At 45.1% G+C, this 26,135-nt stretch overlaps 1 protein-coding gene across 2 annotated transcripts in view; it reads right to left on the bottom strand.

The window, feature by feature from the left end:
* Positions 1 to 24,115, bottom strand: part of MKX (mohawk homeobox) — a 48,853-nt gene extending 24,738 nt beyond the window's left edge. For both annotated transcript variants that reach the window (XM_069005737.1, XM_069005738.1), the window contains exons 1-5: positions 24,098 to 24,115; positions 23,620 to 23,866; positions 21,406 to 21,565; positions 13,072 to 13,225; positions 11,501 to 11,836 (exon numbers count right to left, since the gene is read on the bottom strand). In XM_069005737.1, coding sequence (XP_068861838.1) covers positions 11,501 to 11,836; positions 13,072 to 13,225; positions 21,406 to 21,565; positions 23,620 to 23,801 — 832 coding nt within the window. In that variant the 5' untranslated portion in view covers positions 23,802 to 23,866; positions 24,098 to 24,115. The remainder of the gene's footprint in view (positions 1 to 11,500; positions 11,837 to 13,071; positions 13,226 to 21,405; positions 21,566 to 23,619; positions 23,867 to 24,097) is intronic.
* Between the last annotated feature and the right edge of the window lie 2,020 nt (positions 24,116 to 26,135).

The raw sequence follows: 26,135 nt of genomic DNA, 5'->3' as shown, positions 1-26,135 counted from the left end.
TTTGAGTTGAATGAGGTATAGAGGAATGAGAAATATTAATGACCTTTTCCCTATGTAGATTCACAGCAAAGGTAATAAACACAAATTAATACTTATGTGCCCTTGTAGCAAGGAAGAATTATCACTCAGTCTCATTAGACAAGGAGTGAAAACAGCAGTAGAAAGGCTGTGACACAATATTAAAAGGAAAACAGGCTTATAAAGACACATGCTATTTTTATTCATTTAAAATGTTTAAACAAGCATTTCTTCATTTTGGCTTAGACAGCAAAAATAAGCCTTTGCATAAAACAAAGGATTACTGGGATCAATACCTGCAGGTCAGCCTTGTCTTCTCTGCTGGCTTCTGTGAAAAGGATTTTCAGCTTTGCAGGGGCAATCTGGAGTAAGCAAGTCAGTGAGGTATGGGATTTGAAAGTAAGATATGTCATTGTTTGTAGATAACAGAGCTGGGAGCCTCTTTTCCTCTGCCTTTGCAAAGTTCACTGCCATGGTGAGCTACTGCACAGCTCTGAGCTGAAGGAGTAAGCACAGCAAAACAGCAAGAGAACACAATTGTATTCCACAGATATCATCATCGTAATAGAGCACTAAGGAAATATATGTGTGTCTGTGTGTGTGTGTGTGTGTATATAAAGACTGCATGTCTTACAAACACCACTACAGTCTCAGGTGCTGGCCAGAGCAGAAGAGCTTTTTTTGTTTCTCTTCCCTTCAAAAAGTGTCACTAAACATCCAGCACTACTGAGATTCAACAGGTAGGAAGCCCAGAACTATTGTAATTATGATATTGCAGATAGAGAAAGGCTCCAGGCTTCACCAAGCACCCCTGCTCCCGCAGCTGACGTTAAGTTTCACAGGCTGCACTGGGCTTTCTCTGACAGTGCTGGCACAAACAGTGCTGCAGACACTCAGAGCTCTCTCTGACAAAGGAACAAAGACTGTTGTCTTCTGGAGGAAGCTCCTATTTGAAGATGATCCTGGGAAAATGAATTAGTGATGCAGAAATCAACAAGTACACCAGCTAGACAGCATAAGAGGGAGAAAAGCAGGACAATGAATTTTAGTGTGTCTGTGTAATGGACAATCCACCACAGTACAAAGCTGCCATAAATAGTCAGGAGCAGACCATTTACTTTGCACACCAGCTCCAGAACCGGCTCCCTGAGCCGCTGCCAGTTCAGACCCCTTATGGTGCAGCCCGCAATGGGAAAAGCCAGACCCTGCTCCTTGGGGTAGGGAAGAGCAATTAGACAAACAGGGACCTGGGATGAAAGTCTCCCTGAAATCAATGGCTGAGACAAATTCTCCAGCACACCAAGACCTCATTAAAACTGCCCGCAGTGTCTAGCCCACAAAGTACATCTAGTGCAAGGAGAGCGATCCTGCTGCTGTTTTGCAACACATTACAAAATACCTTGGCTAGCAGAAAGAATTTGAGGCAATTTGCTCCTTAAGAGCCAGGTCGTGAGGAGCCTTCATTTTTCCAGCAAACTGGATTTAAGTTGACAAATAGTAACTGAGACAGAAAAAAAACCCTGACCAAGTTAGGGGAGATGGAGAAACCGACAACATTTAACTTGATCTTCAAGGGTGTAAATCTGTCAATACCCACAAATGACCACAAGGCCACATGCCAGTTTTCACTCTGAGATATCGTAACTAAGACATTTGGCTGGTACCTCACATTGGAAAGAAAGTTTTTACATTTAGAAATGTAAAACATTGTAACATTTAAGGAATTTTGGCTACAGCCCACTAGCCAGCCTTCCCCCAGCCTCAGCTAAGGGATTATTTTGAATATTGCTTTGCTGTTCATGCATCTGTTGCCTAAATCAATGTGGAGGCATGAGGGAGGGACTGAAAATTGGCTCCTGAAATAGCGGTATATTTTAGTGTCATAACTGAGAGTCTTGGCAATCCCTTTTAACTTGAAATGTCAGTGCCATACCAAACGATCTGGTCATCATAACCTCAATTTCTGGCCATCAGTGAAAGAACAGAGATAGAGTCTCTGACATCAGGTTTCAAGGCCACTGTGAAAAATTAAGGAAAACAAATTTCATGGCTCACTGGAATTTTGCTTTACCTACTTTTGTGTGTTTCTTTTCAGCTGTTCCAGCTTCAGCTGTTTATCTGATCTCTTTCTGTTTGAATTCTTTTTACGCTTTTCCAGATTTTCTACAATGTAGTTTACCTCTCCAACTTTCTTCCCTGCTTTAAACTCCTGCTCTCCTGCTCCTTTTTTTTTTTTTTTTTTTTTTTTTGTAGCCCACATAAAACTCACTTATACAAGCCTTTTGCATGCTTTGACTGTTAGGACATATTTCTCCTTTAGCAGATCTAAAGTGGTGATTTGATGCCAATTTAATGCCATAAAGCATAAAAGACGTCAACAGGTCTTCAGTAATCACTGGTTACTTCCACATCTGCCTCTTTATCTCACACCCAAATTTTTAAGTTTGTAGTGAAGTGGATTTAATATTACTGAATCCAACTCTGCTTTTCTGGATAATTAGAAATTGAACTTTACAGATGAACATTAGACAAGGTTTTCCAGAACAGGTGTTTCTCCTTCAAGATGACAAAACTCTCATTCACAAACAATATCTGGAAGTTCCTGACATTTCCTGAATTGCAGGTGCAAACTCATCCACAGCCCAGCATTAGTCCATGCAGATAACCTTCAGCTCACTTCTCAAATTGTGTCAAAACCCTCCCAAAAGCTTCTCTGTAAATACACATGGAAGATCAGAAGTCTGGTCTCACTAAAACTGCTTTCATCATTATGTTTCTGGTATTCACATTACAGACAAATGACCTAAAAAATTTCAGTTAAACACATAAAGGAGTTTTGGGGTTTTTTTTCAAATTACAGAATTACTTTCAAAACCCACAAACCTGCAAAGGGAAATAGGATTTGCTGCATCAGATAAGATTACTAGTCTATCTGGTCAGCCACATTCAGTGTGTAGCTTTTTAGAAAAGAAAATTAAAATGGAAGGAAGAAATGGTGAATAAAACTAATTTTGCAGTTCAATACTGTACAGTTTTTACAGTAGTTTAAGAAGAATAAAAAAAATCTCACCCAAAAGAAAGCAATCTGGTCTTCTTATTTTTAACTTTTTCTATTACAATCAATAGATAAATTCTACCATTTGCACCAGCATGAATACAATTTCTTAACCTACTTGAGAATCATCAAACACTGCTTTGGTGCAAGACCCTGAAGACTTTCAAATGTTTGCCACTCATATCAAAATTTGCCATGGTAAGGAAAACACATGTGCTTGTGCATGTAAGCAAACACAGAAAGACCCAAACGCTTTTCTTTATTTACAGCTGTATGACTGAATACAAACAAGCTGCTTTTCACTAGTTTCACCACAGGCATAAAATATTTCCAACTCCAGGACTACTGAGAAGCTCACAGTTTTTTTCACCAGTCATCATGCTCCAAATTTACAAGCCTAACTCAGATGGTTATTACTGGGATGTACCTGCTTAAATCCCTTCCACAGATGGGAGAGTGAACACTCTTCATGCCAAGTTTCAGTCTGGATTGAATTTTTACAGCTGGGTCATAAATTTGCAGATTAAAAGGGTTCTAATGGAAACACAGGTACAACCTTAACTACAGCAACATGAACAGCAGCAATGTAACACTGCACGAGGGACAGTCTGTGCTACAAGCAGAACCCACCAGGAGTTACCCAAAGTCACATTATTTCTCCCCAGCAGTGGCGGAAGGAGGCTGGGACATGCGGAAAACCCATGCCAGGTGTGAAGTTTCAATTCAGATGTTTTTCCAGAAAGAAGTGAAACTTTTATGGGCTTGCCATTCCTTTAAGTTTACTGCCCCAGCCAGAATGTGAAAAGTCCAGCTCTTTTTTTCCTCCTGCTACTACCCTGTCTCGCCTGTGCCTGCCTTGTCTGCACCCTGTCCTCTCCTGGTCACATTTCTTGCACTGCACACAGATTAATATGTTAGTAAGAATCACCAAAGGCAGTGGTTACTAGAGTTGAAGATTATAGATTTCATATGTAAAAGTGATCCACTGGGCAATAAAGAAGAAGTTTGTCCCTGTAATTTCTTTTTCTTCATGCAGGTGCCATGGGCAGATGTCTCGGTGAAGAAGCAGATTCAGCTGCAGTCGCACAAGAGCTCTGAGGAGCAGAACAGGCACATTTCAGCGTTGGAGCCAGCACAAGTCTTGCTCACAACTCAGTGATCTGCCTCCAGCCATGGCTTTGTCTGCTCAAAAGTGCTTCCCCATCACTGATATATAAATTTAGGTGTGTGACTTCAAAGCCACGTCTAATGAGGCGACAGCACCCGTCTCTGTCTTTGCAAACACTCTTGTGTTTTCTTCCTCTTTTCTGCTCTTCCATGTATAAAATCATCCCATATTTTTCAACTTCCTTGGCCCATATCTCCTCTTTGGCACTAACAGCTGATACTCGCATTTTGCCACTGGCTTTCCTGGGTAGGGGACAGAGCAGATACACACTCCTTTGTGCCTTCAGAAGCATTCTGGGGTACAGCTGCAGTGCCAGGGTCCCTCTGCATGCACACCAAGGCAGCGTGAGGCAGCCAGGCTACAGAGACATTCCACAGGATGCAAACCACTGCTCCTGCCTGGTGCTGCCCCATTCTGTCCCTGGCTCTTACACCAGCACTGCAGCACCCAGGGCTTTCTGCTGCTCTGCTTGAGCTGGTACATTGCTGGTTACCTCATCTCATTATCTCCTCTGAGCCCCACTCTGCCCTCCTCTCTGAGCAGTGTTTCTTTTTGCAACACATGCAGTGCTTCTTTTTGCAGCAATGGCTGCAGCTGGCTGACGTTCAGGCTGAGGGACCCCTGAATCAGGGCAGAAGCCATGGCAAGGCAGCACGTGAGCCAGGTTTCTCCTGCAAGAGATGTGCACACAAATTTGGCTACTGGGGAAAATCCTGCTCAGGCAATGGAAAGGGAGAAGGAGTCCTCCATTTTACTTAATGAGTTTTCCCAAGCTGTAGTTTCACACTCTTTAAATATCCTTAAATTAACTGCTAATTTTCTAACTAATTTCCCTATTATATTCATTACTAACCATGCAGTCTACAGCTAAAACTGGAAAACATTCTGATTTATGACTATGTGCTTTTCCATGCACATAATTTCCTGAAACATTCACATTTTGGCTGGCCCCACGTTTTAAGACCAAGCACAATTCTGAAGACATTCAGAACAATGGGAAAATGGGGATAAATATTTTTTTCTCCTTGAAAACACCTTCACTAAATGAGTGAGGCCTAAGGCTTGTCAGGGAACAGCCCTTGCTGAGGCCTGGAGCATTGACTAACTCTAAAGAGGAATATTAAAATATATAGTTGTTAGAGATTGGTGACAGCACCACACATTTTTCCTGCTGTGTCTGAGAGAGGTCTTGGGCAAGCACACAGGTCTGATGCTTTTTTGGCCACTGCTGTGAATATTTGCATCGGGAAAATTTTAATGGTCTTGGAGAAACAAAGGCAGGATTGCTGCATTGGCATGGGCAGTGACAACATGTGGCCATGGAAACATGGCTGGTGCCCTGATTTTTTTGGTGTCTCTGATTTTTCAGTCAGATGTTGTAATCTTTTCCATTTCAAATCATTCATGCAAGAACATTTCATTCTCTACAATGATAAAGCTATCAGGAGTCCTGACACGTGCTGCTCTGAAGCAAGCTGATTTGAAGAAAATCCTCTGCAGCCAAACAACTGGCTCAAGATAGTTTTTACTGAAGCATATGGAAAATTTGCCATGACATCAACAGAAGCAAAACCAGAAGACATGCCCACAGTCTCTGCTCTGCGGGGTCTCCATAGCAATGATACCTGAATTATAGAACAGGCACAAATATGCTGCTATTTGAACACATCTTACCTGCATAGAGGCCAGTCTCTGGGATCTTCAATATTTTGGGTTTAAAGGGGAAAAAAAGCCTTAAACATTCATAACCTTTTGCATCTGAAAACAAATAGATAAAACAAGGATGCGTAGTTTGTGCATCCAGCATCTGTGAGAAAACAAATACTCTCTTTTCCCATAACACTAACCACTAGAAGAAGGGAGTGGAGAGAAGTGGCACAGGAAAGTTGACGCTGCTGGGAGTGCTGCTTCCCCTCTCAGCAGGGCTCGCTCCAGGCAAAGCTCTTCCTAGCTGGCTGGCAGTCCCTGGGTGCCCAGGCTTTTGGGACACTGCTCTACCCTCAGCTGTTGTTGTTCCCAGCCTACCTAGTGCTCTCTTCCTCCATTCCCCTACCTGAAAGAGGTTGGAACTGCTACCTTCCCACAAAAAAAGATTCAGTTCAGATGAAGCACTGTTTTTCAGGGTCATGTGGAAATAATCCTGACCAATTCCCCTTGCAGCTCAGATACTGAGAAACCAAGAAACTAAAGAGAATTAAAAAACCAGCTTATTTGATTTTTGGTGTTTGAACTGAAAGAAATGCAGAAAGTGAACCAAACTAGCAGGGAATGGGTAGGATCTTTAAAGTTCTCAGGTTTGGGCTATCACATCTGGTATATTAAACCTGACACTTCCTGTGTTGTAAAGACATTTCCTTTTATTCTTTCTTTAGAAAAAACAACAGAACAGTAAATTAAACATAATCTTCTCCTCAATTCTCAATTCCATGCTATTTTAGTGTTGACAAATCAGGTCATGTAATAATAAAATTCCTGCAGAAATACGATCTTAACTGTGTAACCTTCAAATTGCAGTTATGCTGCTGTGTGCATTTAACACTGTACTTGACATTCACCTTTTACATTTCATTTCTGGATGATATTAGGATCTGCAAAAAAGACCTCCTTCAGCTCTCCCAGGTTACCATTTATTTCAAAGTATCCCCAAGGTCTCCAGCACCGTTTAGATCAAACTTAAAAAAGTCACTGCTGTGAGCAGTATTTGCAGGTCCCTTGAGTTGTTTCTGAAAACAGGTTCCATTGTGTTTGTATTACGCTCTCAAATTTTATGGCTTATTTTTAAATTACATGTTAATTTCTAAAAATGTTCAGTTGTGAGGAAAAGTTGGCAAGGACCACACAAAATCACAGCACTGTTCTGCAGCTCGTGTGTCTCTCAATAGTACTTATGTGCATGGCTACACCCTTACATTTAAGTGCTCTGTAGGAATGTGGGCCTGATCCTGCAGTATGCAGAAGGTCTCATCAGAGGTGCTCAGCATGCTGGAATAAACGACCCAGGATCATGCTTTATAAATCACCAACTTTGCAGGCTCCAAAGGAAAGAAAGAAAGGAAGGTGAGAGGAAAGAAAAAGTCAGTAGTAATGAAACCATCAGAAACAGAGCGCACTCCTGAGTATAAATGTCTAAAAATAGAAATCAAACATCTTCAAAAATCAGCCAGTCATTCAAGCATTTGTTTAAAACCACCCTCTTTTCCAGGCCTGCAAGTCTTTAGTTTCCTCACTGTTTTTATTTGTCCTGGCTTTTCTACTGTGCTAAGTAACATATAAAGTGAAATTAATGAAAAATCAGCCTAGAGAAAAAGGACTCCCTGTCCTGCCATTTCGTCTCTTTTTCTCTTGTTTCAATTTTTGCTTTCCTTCACTAGACAACAATATGCCAGAAAGCTACTAATTTTTCATTTCCTTGTGCTACAATGATGCAGGACATTTTGTTTCTGCAGGTGACTGATGATAGGGTACTCAGGGAGCACTGCAGCGTGATTACAGAAAAGCCAGAATTTCAGAGATCTGTAAACCAAAGACTGACATCCCCTCTTTAGATTTATATTCAGCCTCACTACAAACATTATTAGATCTTTTCCTTGTAGATTTCTGGAGTGCCCGTTGCAGTCAAGACTGTTGTTTCTGCATGCATTTGTACAACAAATAAAGGTAGACAAGTCTGGTTTCAGTTATTCCTGTCACACAGAGAACCCGCTGTGAGTGACAGCATGGCAAGCAGTTAGTGAAAACTACTTCTCCAACACAGCTTTTTAACTAAACAAAAACACTGAACCAAGCCTTTCAGTCATCAGTTTAAGATGCACATTTGACCAACTATATCTATTTATATTATACCCGCACCAGGATTAATCTGAACTGAAGTTTTCTGCTTTAAGTGAATACACCTGTGTATATGTTATATACATAAGAGTATCAGCTTACGACAGAAAGACTTGCAGAAACCTGTGACACACCCGAGGGCAGCTGCACTCTTCCCTGGCTGCTCTGCTCTCCCTGCACTGTCTGCCCACGCCGCCTCCCGCAGCAGCTCCCTGGCTGCTCAGGCTGGGGAAGTGGCAGTGAGGGCACCGCACCTGCGAGGGCTCCGACTCGGGGGTTTGCTGCCCCTGCTCCAGCACTGAAACGCTTTCCCATGAGCTCACCATAATTGTGTGGAGGTAGAAAACGAGGCTGCTCTGCCGACAGTCAGTTATATAGCCTGTCCTTGATCTTTATGTGGGATTTCCCAGTTGCATGAAGCTGGAGTAGCATATGGTCCCGTGTTTATAAGCATGTTAATGACTGAAATGGGAAATTCTACAACCCGTTTTCCTTATAAACTTTAAACTGCAATTTCTTGTTTTTGTTACTGGACACTGCCCTCGTATGCTGCTAATTTGACGCAGGCTGTTGAGACACACATGGCCACACTGACCCCGGGTGCTGAGCAAACAAAGCAGCTGCAGACACACTGATGTACCTGAAATCAGGGTCCAGCCCATAATCAGAACCAGACAGGGTGAGTAAGCTTTCTACTTATGATCTGCCATGGAAAGTTACCCTTCCAGGGAAGCACAATAAAGAATTAGTTTAAACTCCAGTGACTGCCTGTCCTTAGAGGCACAACGACCTTGCCAAACGTTTCTCAAAAATAAAACATCAATCAGTTTTCACTCTGTGCCTTTTGAAATACTGCTTAAAATGTCTTCATAAATGAAAACATCTAGTAGGGACTTGACAATCCTGCAACATCTCCTTTGTGTTAAAAATCAGCCGTTTTGCTCTACAAAAAATTGCCATGGAGAACTCCTTCTAAGAGGAGACATCTCACTTAAAAATACACTTGCCACTTTCAGGAGGGTAAGAGTGGTAAAGTCAGCCATACCCCATTATTTGCTTAATCAAAATGTATTACAGCTATTTTTGAAAACACAGATACAGGTTGGTACACAACTGCACTGAGAACTGCCAACCCAGGTATTCAAATTACAAATAAAAAACATTTTAAGAAGTAAATCATCCTTATTTATCTCTCCCTAATATTCATGTCAATAATTTCATCTATTTGAAGGTAAGTTTCATAAATGGACAATAACTTGAAAATATCTGCTTTGTTCACGAAAAGCTTAATTCCTGCACATTATAAGATCATCAGAAAATCATTAATGGGAACTGTAATCTTGTAACGGAAAAAAAGCCCATTTTTACCTATATTTCCTGAATGTTCACACATATATAGCAATGATATAGCAAAAAATATCACATATACATATGTTCTTTTTTTCTTTCTATATACTGCATCTCTACTTTCAAAGTGCAAAAAGAATAAAACTATAACCTAAGAGCTGCTGGTCTGTTCTCAACATTTGTAAAAATGTCAAGGAAGATATTTAGGAACTGACTTAAATACAGTCTCAAGAGGAGTTCCAGGAATGTCACAAACTTTTAAGGACAAATATGCTAGGTTTTTAGTCATTCCAGCACAGCTGGTGAATTTACACAGTTACAATGTGCCTCTCTCAGCCTTCACATTAATGACCATATTTTTCAGTGCAGCTTGAAACTTGTCAAGAAGAACTTAATCCAGTAGCAAATTTATTATAAATTTTAAAAAGTCAATGTGTCCATTTCTAGGTTGTGGTATAAAGTACAGAAAAACAGAAGTTTACATATCTGAGCTGCTGCATCTGTTCTTGAGTAACTTCTCACTTAAAAATAAAAATTGGCAGACAATATGCTTGTAATGAAGACCAAATGCATTTGGTATGTTGAGAAAAACGAAATTAAATGAACGGAGAAAGTTAATTTTGAAATTTATTAATTGTGCATGCACTATTCTTCCTCCCCACGAGACCCCATTTCTCTACAGGGCCCCCACTCTCTCCTTGGTCATTTCCAACAACCTGTGCACACAAACATCCTCCTAATCCCCACCACAGAACTCAGCCTTGTGGCCTCTCCACATGGACACAAAAATCCCCACAGGAAATGTGCCAGAAAAAAGAGAGCAAAGGCTGAAAACTTGAGAGGTTGCAAAGGCACCCGAACCTGCCTGCCAGGAAAGCCAAGGGGAACCAAGTACAAAATCTAAATCTGTGTTAACTTTATGGCAAAATCCTCCAGTACTCTTCAGCAATATCCATCCCTAAGTGATGCTCACCTCAGGGGGGTCCCTGGCAGAATAACCTGACAAGAAAGGCCCAGAACAACACATGGGTTGCTGCACTGAGTGGAAACCCTGAGACCCTGGTGGAGACCTTCAGAGATTGTGGTGCAAAACTTCTTTTTTTTTTTCTTTTTTTTTTTTTCCTTATGTCCCAAAGAAATACAGAAGAAGCTTCACAAGAGGAGCCTTCCAGCATTCCCTGCCCCACAGGGACTTGAGCAAGTCCTGACCTTGCCCTGATTTACAGCAATTTACTGGCATAAACCAGGCAGTCCCATGTGCCTTGCTCTGACTGGTAACACAGTGGATGATATTACATCATGTTTTTATGTTTTTATTGATAAGATTAAAATAATAAACTATGTGTAACCCTTCAATAACCAGTAAGACAAGGTATTTAATGGCCAAGTCTGTGTCCCCTTAGCTCAGTGCACTGTATCTGGAGAGTGATGCAGAAATTAGTCTACAGCAATGCCTATATTCCTAAGAGATGCATGAGCACCAAAGGGTCACATACTGGACAAGGCACTCTGAGGACAGAAAAGGTGCAGTACAACAGGGCAAGGTGTTCACATGCGCTCCACTGAAGAGCATATAACTCATGTAAGTGCCACAAAAAGCCACCTTGAAATTTCAAAGCCCTCCTCTTCCTCCCAGCTGGGGCCATGAAAAACTTCAGTCCTTCTCTTCTAGTCCTCCCATATTTTAATAGAATACTGAAGAGTTTTCTCCTTCCTTAGGCTCATCTTAGTGCTGGCAAAAGGTGCCCTGTAAATGTAATTTCAAAAACTATCCCCATTGCTCCATTTGAAAAGCAAACCAGCTTCATTAGTGGTCAGTAACAGCACTCAACTGTTATACTGCAGGTAGAACTTCTCCAGAGAATGAAAGGGTGGACAGGATTTATCCACTCTGATATGAGAGGATGTATAGGAATCATCTACTCTCATGCAAGAAGACAGACAGGAATTATCCACTGTCATATGAGAGAATGGACAGAAGTTACCCAGTCTCATAAAAGGCACAATCAGGTGACACTTATTCCAGGAGACACTGTCTACTGAAGTTGTCTGTAATAGAAATCAAGCAGAAAAATATCCCTTACCTGTCCGATAGACAAAATTGCCTTCTGTCTCTGATGATGATGGAGACACCAGCTCTTCCTCAAATTCATTGGAACTAAATGAACCGGAATGATTCCTTTGCCTTGTTTTTTCCATCATAGCTGCATTAGTAGCCATGACATGTCTCAGTGAGTCATTTAGGTAACGATTCAGTAAGCTGCTTTTGTATTTGGGGGGTGACACATAATCCTCATTGGCACTTGTTTCTGGTCTCACTCCTGTTTTTATTACTGAACTTTCAGTTTTAATCACAGTGTGATGAACTGGTTTGTTATATCCCCCTTCATTCATAAGGTTTCTTGGAGGATTTTCTCCATCTGAAAACAAAAGAACAAAGATACAGTAATACACTGAGTACCTAATATTTAACATGAGGCTTTCTTTAGGTATTTTGAATTGTGATAAATATAACTAAAACTAGAAAGTAACTTCAGCATTAGACACCGATTTTCATTTTCTTCTGTTCACACATTGCTCATAGTAGTTCCCATGGTTCTCAGATGTTACAGCTATTCTAAATTAATTAGCTGTTGAAAGCAGTCTTTGAGTCTAATTTGCCCACGAGTAACACAAGGCAGGTAGAAAAAATCTGAAAAGTGCCCTAACTCAACAATAAGCATTTAAAAAGCTGTGTGAATAAGCTGAATTCTTACTATCATATCTTGAAATCTGGTTCGCCTGAATACCACAGCATATTTAGGTGCATCTTCTTAAACTGTACTCTTTAAATTGTTCTGCAAGCAATCTTTTCAAGGGAAGTGAGTAAAAATGTGAGTATATTCTCACATTTTTCAAGAAATGTGAGTACAGACTGAAATTGGAACAAAGATATTTGAAACTGAGTGCAAATTGAGACATACTCTTCTAAAAATTCACACAGAGATTTCTGACAATGTTCTGTAGGATTTGTTCTTGTCATTGTATCTCCATGTCACAACTGTCTAAAAAAAGTACCCACAGACATAATTAATACAAGAGCTCTATTAAAAATACGGGGTACTTTAAAAAAAATCTTGTATTTGTTAATTTGAGTAAGAAAGAGAATTCCAGTGCACCCTTTATGGAAAAGAGTTGCTAGCAAAATACATTAAATAAATAACAGTAATATTCTTTTTACCATCTAATAAGCCCCGCTGAAGTTAATCAGATTCTCCAGTTAAAGATGTATATTGCTATAACCCTTCCATCAAGGAAAGTAACAGTCAAGTGATTTCTCATTTCTCTATACCAACAAATGTAATCAGTCTTTTTCCTTTGATACAGATTAACAGGAATAGGCTTGTAGAATGTAATGAACTAACAATTATCTTTCTAGCAAAAATGAAATATAACAACATGCAGCCAGATTGTCACCTTGAACAACTTACACAATCCTGCTTTGCAAGGCTGCATAGTAGTTGGGAGCCCATATAGGCACCTAATTCACAAAAAAAAATAAAGGCAGATCCACTGAGGGTATTTTGTGATTAAAAATTAGAGCTAACTCAGGGTATCTAATACTTTCTAAATATATTTTAATCAGTTCAAAATCGATAAAAGAGCATCAACAAACCTTCAGAGCATGAGTCATCACTGCTCACGCTGAGTCGCTCAGCATTTCCCTGAACATATTTGTTGTACAGCTTTATTCGTAAAGCCCAGCTAAGATCTGGTTGCCTGACAGTGTTCTTCAGGCGACGTCTTGCATTGGCAAACCAGTTTGATACCTGCATACAAATGAGTGTATTAGTTTCCCTTGAAAATTACACAAATAAAAAAATCCATAGAGCTCTCAAGAGTTTTATGTATGATTCAAGGATACAGAAAATGAGAAATATGAACAGAAGTCCATGAAATTACCACTGAGCAGAGCAGGAAACTCATACAAGAAGGCAAGCTCAGGCATCCCACCTTTCCCAAGTGTTAGCAAAACCACATTATCACAAGATTTCAATTAAGATGTCTCAAATACTAGCTCTGTATTCTTCTTCTTTTTTTTTTTTAATTTTAAAAATAAAGCCCTGAACTTTCAATATGAACCTTCAATATATCACCAACTTTCTAAATTAAAACTATTATCGAATTTTCAGGAGTTTCCTTTGTTATTTATATAAGCTACAATAATGCTGTTGAACAGAAAAGACATTCTGAATCTGTATATAAAAAAGCCCAAATTTTCCCTTGTACTTTAACAGAACTCTGACAAACCACGGGCATCAGGAAAGTCTTACAGAGTACAACATACTTTGACTCACTGCAGATATCAACCACTTGGTCTACAGAGCAGCAGATTTTAAAAACTCTTTTTGTTGTGGACACCCTAAAAACCAGCAAAGATGCAGACTCCTCTCAAGGTGACTATTAAACAATACTCTGGTTTGTCTTCCTTCCCAACTGCAGAGCATTTTCTAGAGTTTGACATAGCAAAATGGATACATGTTAGTACCCCTCTAGCATACAGGCTCATCACAAAGTCAGGCTCAAACACAAGTATTTCACAGTGGTTTAGGCACTGAATGAGCAAAAGGGCACACTCTACCCTTCTGTGCCAGCAGTGCTAATTAAATCACTAAATGGGATGCATGTTCTTGCAGTGACTTTGCATGAAAGCACACCTGAGAAAATGCTGGCCTCGATTCTACTTCAACTCAAAAAGATAGAAAATAGAAAATACTGACAACTGTATCTTTACTATGAGCAAGAGCAGAGGCAAGCGACCTACATTCTAACAATGTTTGCTTAATGATAAATAAGGTGTTAAAAGTGCTATTTACCCCCTTGCAGGAATAAGTGCATTTTGACATGACCTCTGCAAGAAGGAGGCAGAGTAGCACCACTTGCAAAGGAGAAAGTAAAGGATGTTAGCAGCCTACAGCCCTGCTCACATCTTTGTGTTGTGAACACGCACACAGAGGAAGCCAGACTAGAGTCATCATATTCTGACCCAGAACGATCATACCATTTAATTTACATCAACCTGCAAAGCAAGTTCATATACGTTTTATCAATACATGCTACCCCACCTAGAAGAGAGCCAGACTATAGACCTTAGTGTCGGATTTTGGCCCTAGTTTTGTCATCTGTCTATTGTAGCTAAGGTTACTGTATAAATCACACAGAAGTATGTCTAATTATTCTGGATCAATAATCTCTCCTAAAGTGATTATGAGAAAAATAAACACTATCTGCCTAAAAAAAAAGGAAAGCTTCAGTTCAGAGTCCCAGCTAGAACTTAGCAGTGGTGCCTTATGCATGTCACTTTGATTTTACTTAAAATCACGTTTACATGAAACAGGGTTCCACTGAAAATACAGTGAGCCCTGGATCAGTGCTCAGATGCCAAACACGTAACTTTATAAGCCTTGTAGTTTACTACAACAGGTTAGAAAACCAAAAATGTAGCTGGCAGAGTAAGTAATTTTCCTTCTTTTCTGAGGCTACTTGCTTACAATCATCATATTGACACAGAAATTTTTACAGTATATGAGATTGGGTGGGCTGGAATCCATGCACTTTCTAATGCTGTTAACAAACTCACTCCAGACTGCTCAGCTGAAGCAGCAGTCACCTGCTGCATGACAGTGTAATTCTGAAATCAAGTGTTTAACAGCAGAGATGGATCAATCCAGGGTCCCAATGAACAGGATTGCAGTTACTGCGGCATTTTACCAAACTGACAGCTTTCCAACCTCTCACAAGAAAGATTTCATTACGCTTCATTTTATTACATACTGAAATTTTTCATCAGTGAAGTGCCATTTACAGAAAAGAAAGATAGGGTAGTATTAGTGTGATTCATACAGAAAAGCAATTAAATTTAGCAGGAGTGATTTCTGCATGGTACTCTTGGTTTATTTTGAGCTCATTCTTGCCATGCCATTGCTTTGCTTTCTGCATATCAATATGAAAATATGAGTCATATTTTAAGTCTTCTGCCATGAGAGAAAAGAATAGTAGTATTTGATTGTTATTTCATAATGAGATAAATATACTGCACCTTGTTCTCCTGCTCTTTATAGAGCAGATGATTTTAAGTGCCATTACACAGCATGTACAAGACAATCAGGGGATCAGGCCCAGGCAGCAAGGATTTGTGAAAGACAGGTCCTGCTTGACCAACTTGATCTTCATCTATGACAGTGTGCCTCACTTAGTAGATGAGGGAAAGGCTGTAGATGTAGACCTGGACATCAGTAAAACCTTTGACACCATTTCCCACAGCATCTCCTGGAGAAACTGGCTGCTCATGGCTTGGACGAGTGTGTTCTTTGCTGGGTAAAAAACAGTTTGGATGGCCAGGCCAAGAGAGTGTTGGTGAATGGAACTACATCCAGCTGGTCACCGGTCACCAGTGGTGTTCCCCAGGGCTTGGTACTGGGGCCAGTCTTGTTTAATATCTTTATCATTAATCTGGAGGGGATTAAGGGCACCCTCAGTCAGTTTGCAGAGACACCAAGTTGGGTGGGAGTGTTGATGTGCTGGAGGGAAGGAAGGCTCCACGAGGGATCTGGACAGGCTGGATCCATGGGCCAAGGCCAGTGGTACGAGGCTCAACAAGGCCAAGTGCCTGCCCCTGGGTCACAACAACCCCTGCAGTGCTACAGGCTGGGGGAAGAGTGGCTGGAAAGATGCCTGGTGGAAAAGAACCCGAGGGTGCTGGCTGACAGCAGCTGAACGTGAGCCAGCATGTGCCCAGGTGGCCAAGAAGGCCACTGGCATCCTGGCCTGGATCAGCAAGTGTGATGTCAGAGACTGGAATCCTTTGGCATATGGTCTCATTTGCACCTTAATTCAGGCAGAGGAATTTCTAATAATTTTAAGAACTGGACCATAACATGTGGCCAGCAGGAGCAGGGCAGTGATTGTACCTTTGCACTTACTCAGCACTGGTGAGGTCACAACTCAAATGCTGTGTCCAGTTCTGGGCCCCTCATTTCAGGAAGGACACTGAGATGCTGGATAGAGTCCAGAGAAGGGCAGCAAAGCTGGTGAAGGGTCTGGAGCACAAGTCTGATGAGGAGCAGCTGAAGGAGCTGGGGGGGTTTAGCCTGGACTAAAGGAGGCTCAGGGAAGACCTTACTGCTCTCTACAACTACCTGAAAGGAGGCTGTAGCCAGATGCGGTCAGTCTGTTCTCCCAAGTACCAAGCAATAGGACAAGAGGAAATGGCCTCAGGTTGAATCAGGGGAGGTTTAGATTAGATATAAGGAAAAATTTCTTTACAGAAAGGATTGCCAGGCATTGGAACAAGCTGCCCAGTGAAAGTCACCATGGTTGACTCACTGTCCGTGGAGGTATTTAAAGAAATGCAGACGTGGTGCTTAGGAACAAAGTTTAGCAGTGGACTTGGCAGTGCTGGGTTAATGGCTGGACTTGACGATTATAAAGGTCTTTTCCAACCTCAATGACTCTATGATTTTGAAAGAACCTCAAGTCAGCTATACTAAAGCACGAAGCAGCAAATTCACTCTAGAAACTCTTATCTCAAATGCAATTACAACAAGGCTCACTAAAGCCTTGGAAGAAAGGAAAGTTAGTAAAATCCATTTAAGAGATTTTTAGGCTTAATCTATGATGTGGTAATCTCTAGGTGCTTTCCTGCTCTTGGGCACTGGTGCATGTTGCTGGAAAATCCTGATTTCTAAGACATCATGAGATTCAACACCTCTCTCCCTCCTCAGTCTTGGACAACCTCCAGGTGTGTGAACTGGAACAGGCTGCATGGCCACAGGCTGCACCAGCCAGCACGCTCACCCTGACCTCCAGCCACCACTTGTCTCCTTCAAAGACAACAACGGTTTTACCACCCATTTCAACCAGCCCCAAATGTTACGTTGTCTATCCATGTGGTCTTTAAAAACCTGCCTACTGCTGTAGGTCCCACTCACAGAGTGCCAGTTTGCACCACTTACCTAAACCATTACAAAAAGAAACAACCAATGCTGCCAAAAACATCCAACCTTTCCCACAGTCCCAATCTGAGCTACTCTGATCTCCAAAAATAATTTTAAAAAAAACCAATAAATGATTTAGATAAAAGCCAGTAGGAAAATCTTTGTCACATAAACCTCCCAAGAACTAAGAATCTTGAAAAAACACATGATGAAACTCACTATTCTTGTAAAGTAACAATCCTGTAGTTCTTTGAGAAGTAAAAAGACAAAGCCCAAGGGGAATGATAATAGATGTGCTTTCCAGCATTCATTTTTTTAGAGCAGTTCAGTCGTTCCCTAAGAGCATCAGGTACTTATATCAACATCATGAAAATATTGACCCTCTGGCTTTACTTCTGAAGACACATCTTCAATTTTATTGTAATTTGTTCTGCTTCAGTGCTTAAGAGTGGCCAAACTTTCAGAAAGGGAACAGACATCAAGCGATTCTCCTCCTCCAGTAATCCAGATATGCCTTTATAAATCTGAATACTATTAAATCCATAGCAGCACATGACTGATATATTCATTCTTGTATTGAAAAAACCTTCTTTTCAACAATATACCCATTCATATTTCTTTCTGGAAGGAATATACAGCCATTTTTCTTTTTTATTTCACAAGAACATCTAAACAAAAATTTAAAATAAAATAAATCAAGCACTGTGGTAATAATACAAATGAAAATGTAGCATATTAATAGGACAAATTATTGGATTCTGAACTGAAATCTAATTGGAGTAAAATATAAAATGCCTTTTCAAACTATATTGCTTTTTTGGTTTCCTGCTTTGGCAGTTGTGGAAGTAGAAAACTTTGGACTGTTGGACTGAAATCTGCAATAACATTTGCCTTGAGGACTCCCAAAGACCTTGTTGGCCTGCATAGGAGTAAGTCAGCCCAGAATTTGCCCCAGGTTTTGCTCCTACTACTCAAAGAACAAGATGATTTATGATTCCTGCAAAATCCTTGAAAGAGTCTTGACTTTTCTTTGACTGCGCACTGCAGTTGGACATGCATCTGGAACAGTCCCCTTGCTGTCCCACTGCACTGAAGAACAGGAGGGTAGGCTGAAGTATTAGTGAAGTAGAACAAATTAATTTAAAATCAGCCAACTGGGTGATAGCAAAACTAACAAAAATAAAGTTGTGAAAGATTTGACATGCAGATACTAATAACAATTATTAGTATCTGCATGTTATTAGTTTGTCCCAATAACAAAAGTAAAAAACAGAGCTGGATGTTCACCTCTTTGTCTCACAGAACTGGCTTTATCTATGCCATGGTCCTGAAAAAGCTCCTTTGGATAGATGGTACATATTGGAATTAGGTTCATTAGATGAAAGAAAAGCATAGGGAGAAGAGTTACATCTGTATTATCAATATTACTGTGACCAACATCATCTTCCTGGCAGCTGCTGAAGACCTTTTCCAAAGTCATCAGTCAGGTGAAAAACAAAAAAAACCCCAACCATTCATTCCCTAAATGGCATTTTGTCAGAAACAAAAAGGGATATTCAACAGTATCTTTTGCCTTTCCTAGGGCTTGTGACGACAAGGTGTCAGCACATGAGGGATGCTGGGAAGAGGTAGCAGCTGTCAGCAGACAACAGCCTCCACAGGAGTGGAAATCTGTGGGAGCAAACACCACGGGACAGCACTGAGAAATGTAAAAAGAGTGGTAAATATAAAACAGGTCAGCAAACGTGAAGGCATTTAACCCAGAGGAAACATCATACACTGATTCCTGGTTCTCCAACGATGTCTAACAATATTACTAGATGAGAAAAACAATTTATAGGCAACCCTGGTTGATGCTTTTGCTAAGTGCCCCTCCTGGGACAGAAGTAAAGCTTTCCAACAGACACCAAAGCCCAGTCACAAACCTGCTCTTGGTTATACCACTTGTCTGAAAGAGCACAGCCTTCAGGAAAGCTATGTCAGATGTACCCAGCGTGACTGAGATCACACCCTGGCATGCTCTCTCTCACTCTTAGAGAACAAAAATTTTGAACTGGATTACAATCTTGTTCTTTTTGAGCATCCAAAAAGTAGGTGTGGGGTGTGTGTTGTTTAGCTCTTTGAGGCTCAGGAATTAGTACTGGTGCCAGACATATGTATTTACATCTCCTACAGATGCTATCATATTCCTGGATTAAAAGAGCATTGCACACAAATGATGGAAAAAACAACTGGGATTTCTCTTTGATGTTGTGCTTCTGTAAATGAAGATAGATGTGCCTGTTTGCACAGTTCTTTCAAATATTACAGATCATAGAAACAGAACTGGTCAAATTCAGGTTCAGCGTAAACCCACTAGAGTCACAGGGGTCTAACAGAGCTAAAGGCAGCCCTCCCTGATTCTTTTTAATTTTATTCTACACCTTACATAGATCATAAAACTCTGTGGAGCCATGTGGCCATGGCTCACTTGATGCTTTTATAAAGGCTAATACATCTAATCCCCATCAGGATTTATCAAAGCTGCCACAAGAGAAATTCTGCAAAAATCCATCAGTTTTTTTCCCTTCTCTGTTCATTCCAATGCATTTTTAAAAGAATAGCAGAACTCCTCAAGATGTTGTTAATGGGAAAGTGTCCCAACACACATTCTGGATATATATTTTATATCTCATGTAAAAATACAGGGATATTCTAAGAGCCATAGTCCAATAAAGTACTACTATTGAATTGTGCCATTGACGGGATAGTGTTTATCTAATCATAGTTTAAACCCTTCTAGCATATTTTTTAAAAGCAAGAGAAGTTTTTTTAACTATATCTTCCAGTTATAACTGGCATTTTCTGAGACATTAATATTATTTTTGTCAAAGCTATAGTGTTTTTCCTAAGTTTTGCAGTATGTTCATAGTGAGGTACTGAAGTGTAAAAATTTCCCATTTTGCCATTACTAGAATTGAAGTTCATAGCACAGGTTTTTTTGAAGGAGCACTCAAAATAATAAAGTTGAATTACCACCTGCTTTTTTCTAATACTTTAGTTTACTTTGATCTCTTTGTGTCCTTTGCAAAGTGACACATAATGTGTTAGGCAGAGTGATGAGGACCCAACCTGCAAACACATGGGTTTCATTTTACACACCTACCAGTAGCTTGCAGTAAGGAAATTAGATTATTCACAATGCATAAATCTTTGCAGCATCCAGACCTGAGATAGCATCACTCGGCAACTGATAGCATTTAACCACATATTTCAGTAGAGTGCCAGATGGCAAAGAGAACAAAGAAGTGAGATTTATAAACATTTGCAGCAAACTTTATGTCTCTTACAGCAAGACAATTGCCAGTCACTTCAGGGGAGTATTACCTGAGAGCAAAACAATTACTCCCCATGTCTAATTACATTACAATAATTCCTGCAAGACTGTGAAGCACATCCACCGTGAGCTGAGCCACTGAACACAGTGTGTATGGTAATGCTGATGTCTGTGCAACAGGTGATGACAATTACTATCAGAACAGTAGAGCAGTTTCCATCCTAGCCCCTTTTTGAAAGGAAAGAGTAGCTCCCTGCAATTTCCTCAACAATTCCTATTCTGTGCTGAAATCTCCTATGACTGACTTTTTTTACTTGAGAATTTTTAAAGACAAAGCAAAAATGCTTTCATTGTATTTATTAATGAGATGAAAGGATGAGGGCATCTATTCCTAAGAGGGCAAGCACACACTTTTTGCTGATTGTCTGTAGCACTTCTCCAGCCACAATAGCTCAGATGCAGTAATTCTTGTTTGAGGGAGACAGTCCTGCTGGGGTGGGGGAGCCCAGGGGAGAGTGGAAGAAGGATGTGCACAGGACCCTTCGTCTGGCTGGCTGCACGGATGCTCCCCAACACCCAGCACTGTCCCTTGCTCAGCTCACAGAGGAGCTTTGGCGGATGTTGTCCCCATCCCTCCCGTCCATGAAACGTCTCAGAGCGGCGTTTGGAGATGCGGGTAAGGGGTTCCCTTCCTTACCTGCACCAGGGTCATCTGGGAGCCGAGGGCCAGCAGAATCTTCTCGGTCTTGGTGGGGTATGGGTTGTCGCGGTGCTTGTAGAGCCACTGCTTGAGCGGCCGCGCCATGTCCTGCAGCGCCTGTCGCTTGTGCCGCACCTTCCCGCCGCTCTGCCGCGCCCTGCCGCGGAGAAGGGGCGCTGAGGACCGGAGCGGCGGGACACCTGCCTGCTCCCTGCGCCCGGCCCCGGGCCCTGCCCGCTCCCCCCGCCTGGCCCCGGGCTCCCCTGCGCGGGTGCGGTAGATGCGCCCTGTCCCAGGGGGGACCCAGCTCGGGGGTGCCGCAGCTCCGGGGTGCGCCCTGCCCGGAGGAGCCGAGCCCCGTCCTCGCGGGGGACGTTCAGGGACTTTCCACAGCCGCAACCCTCGGCCCAGACGATTGCTCAAGAGAAGGTGATGCCACCAGCTCCCGAACTCCCCGTGGAGGGTCTGGGCGAGCGGACCCAGAGCTGGTGAATGGCCGCGATAATGCTGCGGACCCGGGCGGCGGCCCCACCGGTCTTTCAGCGGGGCCAGGGCTTCGCCGGTGCGAGTGTCCCGATGTTTTTTGGTTCTCGGCACCTGACAGGAGTGTGGCCAGTCTGTTTACAGAGGAGCTTTCCAGCGCGGCCAGGCCGCACCTCGCTCGGCCGGCCCCGCATCCCGCAGCAGGGGTGCGCGCTGCCCCGGGGCCAGCCTAGCCTGGTTCCCCATCACGGATTTATTTCCCGTCGATACTCAAGAGAAGATACCCGCGTCACCGAGCAGCTCCGGGATCATTTCGCTCCTCGGAGCCGGTGGCGAGCGGTGCTCCTGGAGGAGCCGGCGTGCCGCTCCCAACGCCGCCAGCAACGATGCGAGGCAGCGCGCAAAGCCCCGCGCCTGCCGAGGGAAATAGCGGATGCCGGGGGAACGAAACCCGGGTCCCATTAAAAAAAAAAAAAAAAAAAAAATGTGTCCCTTTGTAAATAAAGGCCTACAATAAAAAGTGAGTGAACAAAATCGGAGGAATCCTAGGAAAAGCCCAGAGGCGGGCTGGGGCCGGCGGCAGCGCTGCGCGGAGGAGGCTCCGGGCGGCGCTGGGTGCCGGTGGTGGCGGCAGGGGGCGCCCCGGGGCCGCGCCGGGCTGGGCTGGGCCGAGCGGCCGCTCCGCTGCCGCCCCGGGGCTCCCGCTGCAGCCCCGCTCCGCCGCGATCGCCGGCAGTAACATCTCGGTGACACACACCTGCGTCGTCTCGGCCAGCACCGCCGGTAAAACTGCGAGCTGATGCAATCGCTAGGGTGGAAATTCGTCAGTACAAGCAGCTCCCCCGGACTTGTCGGTTTCGCAGCCGCCTGACTGTACTCCTCGATCTTTACTTTGTAACACTGACCCGAAATGTCTGGTCAGCGCTCGCCAGTTCAACCCTCCGAGCTACGGCTGACAACACGCCGGAGCTCGCACGTCCTTTCATCACCTTCTATTTCACCTGTTCCAGCATCAAAAAAAAAAAACCCTAACCGCCAAAAACCAACAAACCAAAAAAAAGTCCCCCCTCCAAAAAAAAACCAGCTTCGAGCGGCTTAGCCTCAGCTGCCGTTTTAGCAAACCCCATCTTAACAATCACGTTATCCAGCCCCTGACTGACATCGCGCTAGTCCGTTCTAAATCCCATCCCTGGGAACGCACTGACAACACCGCTCCTTCCCGCCCGTTCGCTCGGCGCGCTGCGAACCCGCGGGGACGGCGGAACAAGTGCCGGGGCCGCGCACTGCCCGCCCGCCTCAGCCCCGCTGCCACGGCACTGCCGGAGGGGATCGGCAGCGCCGCCGCCCCGTCCCCGAGGTCTCACACGTCTCGCCTGGCGCCTCCGTTTTGGAGACTTTAATTGCATGAAGCTCCTGAACAAGCCGGTGGAGCCCCGGTATTCCCGGTTTGTTTTTGTTTGGAGGCAGAGGGGGACGTCAAGCGCAGCAGGACAGGAGCGCTCTGTCTGGCACATTCCAGCCCAATCGGACGCCCCTGCATCACCTATTGCCGGAATTTCCCACCGTAGATGCGGAATGAGAATCCCAGAGAATACGGACCCGGGGGTGCGGGGAAGGACCCAGCTAGAAACCCATCTTGCAACCCCAAATCGGCGACGCGGCGGCCGGCAGCGCCGGCAGGGCCGCCCCCGAAGCCGGTGCGCGGCGCGGAGACGAGCGCACGCATACCCCGTCCGCCGGTTGCGCAGGCTGAGGCTCTCCTTGATGGACGGACTGTCGGGGAGCAGCACCTCGGCGTGGTGTGGGCCCTCCACCACCCCCACGTAGGACCGGCCGCTCCGCTCCCGCTCCTTGGCGTCCTCCTCGAAAAGCACCTGGCCGCTGAGCTTGCTGAAGACGATGGTGTTCATGGTGGGGGGCTGGGGGCCGCCGTCGTGCTGGCCGCCGGCTCCGAGGTGCGGGGGCTCGCTGTGCGCTGCGGGGAGGCGGCAGCGGTCACCGGGCAGCCGCGCCGAACCGCCGAGACCCGCCCGGCGCGACCGGCGGGGGGGCAGCGCGGAGGCACCGGGCGCCGCCTGCCCACCCACGGGGGGGGAGGCAGCCCGCTCCTCCCACGGCCCGGCCCGCTCTCACGGCCCCCCACCCAACCCCGGTCCGCTTCCTCGGCCCGGCCCGCTCCCACGGCCCGGCCCGCTCCCACTCGCACCTCGCCGCCAGCCTTCGCCACGCTCCTCGCTCCGTGTCGCAATAGTTCGGAGCGCGGGTTTTCTGTCGGGTTTGGTGTTTCTGTCTCGCTTGCTCTCTCTCTCACTCTTCCCCCCCCCCCTTCCCCCCCCTTTTCCCTTCCCTTTCCCTCCCCTCCCCTCCCCCGGAACGATTTTCCCCTTCCCCCTCCCCAAACGGGGAGGGAAGCAAATTGTTTTTAACGACCACCAAATGCGCAGAGCTGGCGCCCGGAGGCACAGCCGCCGCGCAGCCACTCACGCTGTCGGGACTGCCGCTCCCCATCCCTGTGGGGAGACACCGCCGGCGAGGGGACCCCAGGAGCCCCAGCCAGGGCACGGGCCCCGCCTGGGCAGAGCGGCGTCGAGGGGCGGTGCGTGGAGAGGCGGTAGGAGTCCGGCCAGGGGCATCTGAGGGTACGGCAGTGCACGGCTGGGCAGTTCACCGTCTGTATGGGGGAGTCCCCCGGGGAAGGCGGCTGAGGACACCGGCTGGTGTCACGCTGACCGCGGGAGAGACTCCCATCGGGGACGCGGGGCGCAGCCGCATCCCCGTGCCATTCATTAACACCGGCGTTTAATGATGCCAAACCAGGAACCATCTCCCACCACGCTTCTCCGTCTTCTCTTGTGTGTCGTGCGTCCCCCTCTCCCCCGCGCCCAAGGGTTATAAATTAGCCCCCAGTCCAAGCGGGGAGACAGCCCGCTGCTTTTTGCATCCTCGGCGCGCTCCCACGGAGATACGATGCTCAGTTGCTGGCGATGTCTGCGGGCGTCTCCGGCCCGCTCCCACGGATGTGCCCCTGTTCCCCCGGCCCCGCCGCTCCACACGCCCCGCACCCCGCGCAGCCCTGCGGCGCAGCAGCCCGGCCCCGCCGGGCTTAAAATTTTGGTTTTCTGTGCGCAGAAACGAAGAAGATGGCCACAGTCAATATTTACAAGGATGTAATTCAGACGTTATTTGACCGCCGCGGGTGAACGGGAGCAGCCGTCTGCGCCTGCGGGCCCGGCGGGACGTGCGCGGCGCGGATCCCTCGTGCGGGCACCACCCGCGACTCCACGCTCTCCATGGCACCGCTCTGTCCCCGTCCTTGTCCCGGCAAGCGTGACCCCAAAGGACCTGAGTCTGCATTCCGCTACCACTTGTATCCCCCCGCCCCCTACCATCATCTTGGCCTCGTGCCCTCCCGTCTTCCCCGGCTGCAGAGGCCACCGCGGAGGGGTACGCGGTTCTCCACTGGCTTGGCGCTGGAGCCGTGGGGACGGAGGGGGCAGGTTCCTGCTGCGGTCCGAGGACCCCCGCCCGCCCGCCGCCGCCCGCCGCCCCCAGGGCTCAGCCACCGTGGTGTCCTTCCCGGGGCTCACCCCCATCCCCGCACCCCGCTGTCACGGGTGCCTGGCGTCACGGCCTCTCTCCGCGACGTCACACAGCCACACGCATTGGGGAAAGGGTTCCTGGAAGAGGAGCACCTTGGCATCGGGATTCACCGATCTGAGTGTAATTTCTGCATTTGCTGACGGGAAGCAGGGGAGCGGTTGGGGAAGGGCAATGCACCGAAGACGCCCCATTGCCCAGGGAGTAAAACTACTGTCCCCAGAGCGGGAGGAAAAGACATGAACATCTTGCTGCCAGTCCCCTGCCGAGAAAACAGAGTAAATAATAGAAAAAACAGAAAAAAGTAAATAACCACGGGAGTGTTTCTGTGCGGGCTGTGCATCCTGCACTTTCACGGACTTTTGGGCAAAGCCCTGGTAAGGCTGCCCCTCAGGACGTGCCATGGCCAGAGCATTCAAGAACCAACTGGGGGAAGGGGGCATAAGGGAACAGTGTGGGACAAATGCCTCCTGATAGGCTGTGCTAACATGCTGATTAGGAGCTTCCTGCACAACATGCAGCTCTGATCATTACCATGCCCAGACGAACTGTTTAGGACCCGGGAAGTATTGCTATAATTATATCACAGCAAAAGGAATCTTAGAAAGTGACAGGTTTGACCAAAACCAAGCTCCTGCAGGAAGGTC

The sequence above is a fragment of the Aphelocoma coerulescens genome, chromosome 2, assembly GCF_041296385.1.
Source record: "Aphelocoma coerulescens isolate FSJ_1873_10779 chromosome 2, UR_Acoe_1.0, whole genome shotgun sequence".
NCBI classification, from domain to species: domain Eukaryota; kingdom Metazoa; phylum Chordata; class Aves; order Passeriformes; family Corvidae; genus Aphelocoma; species Aphelocoma coerulescens.
This window is presented reverse-complemented; position numbering and strand designations above follow the sequence as displayed.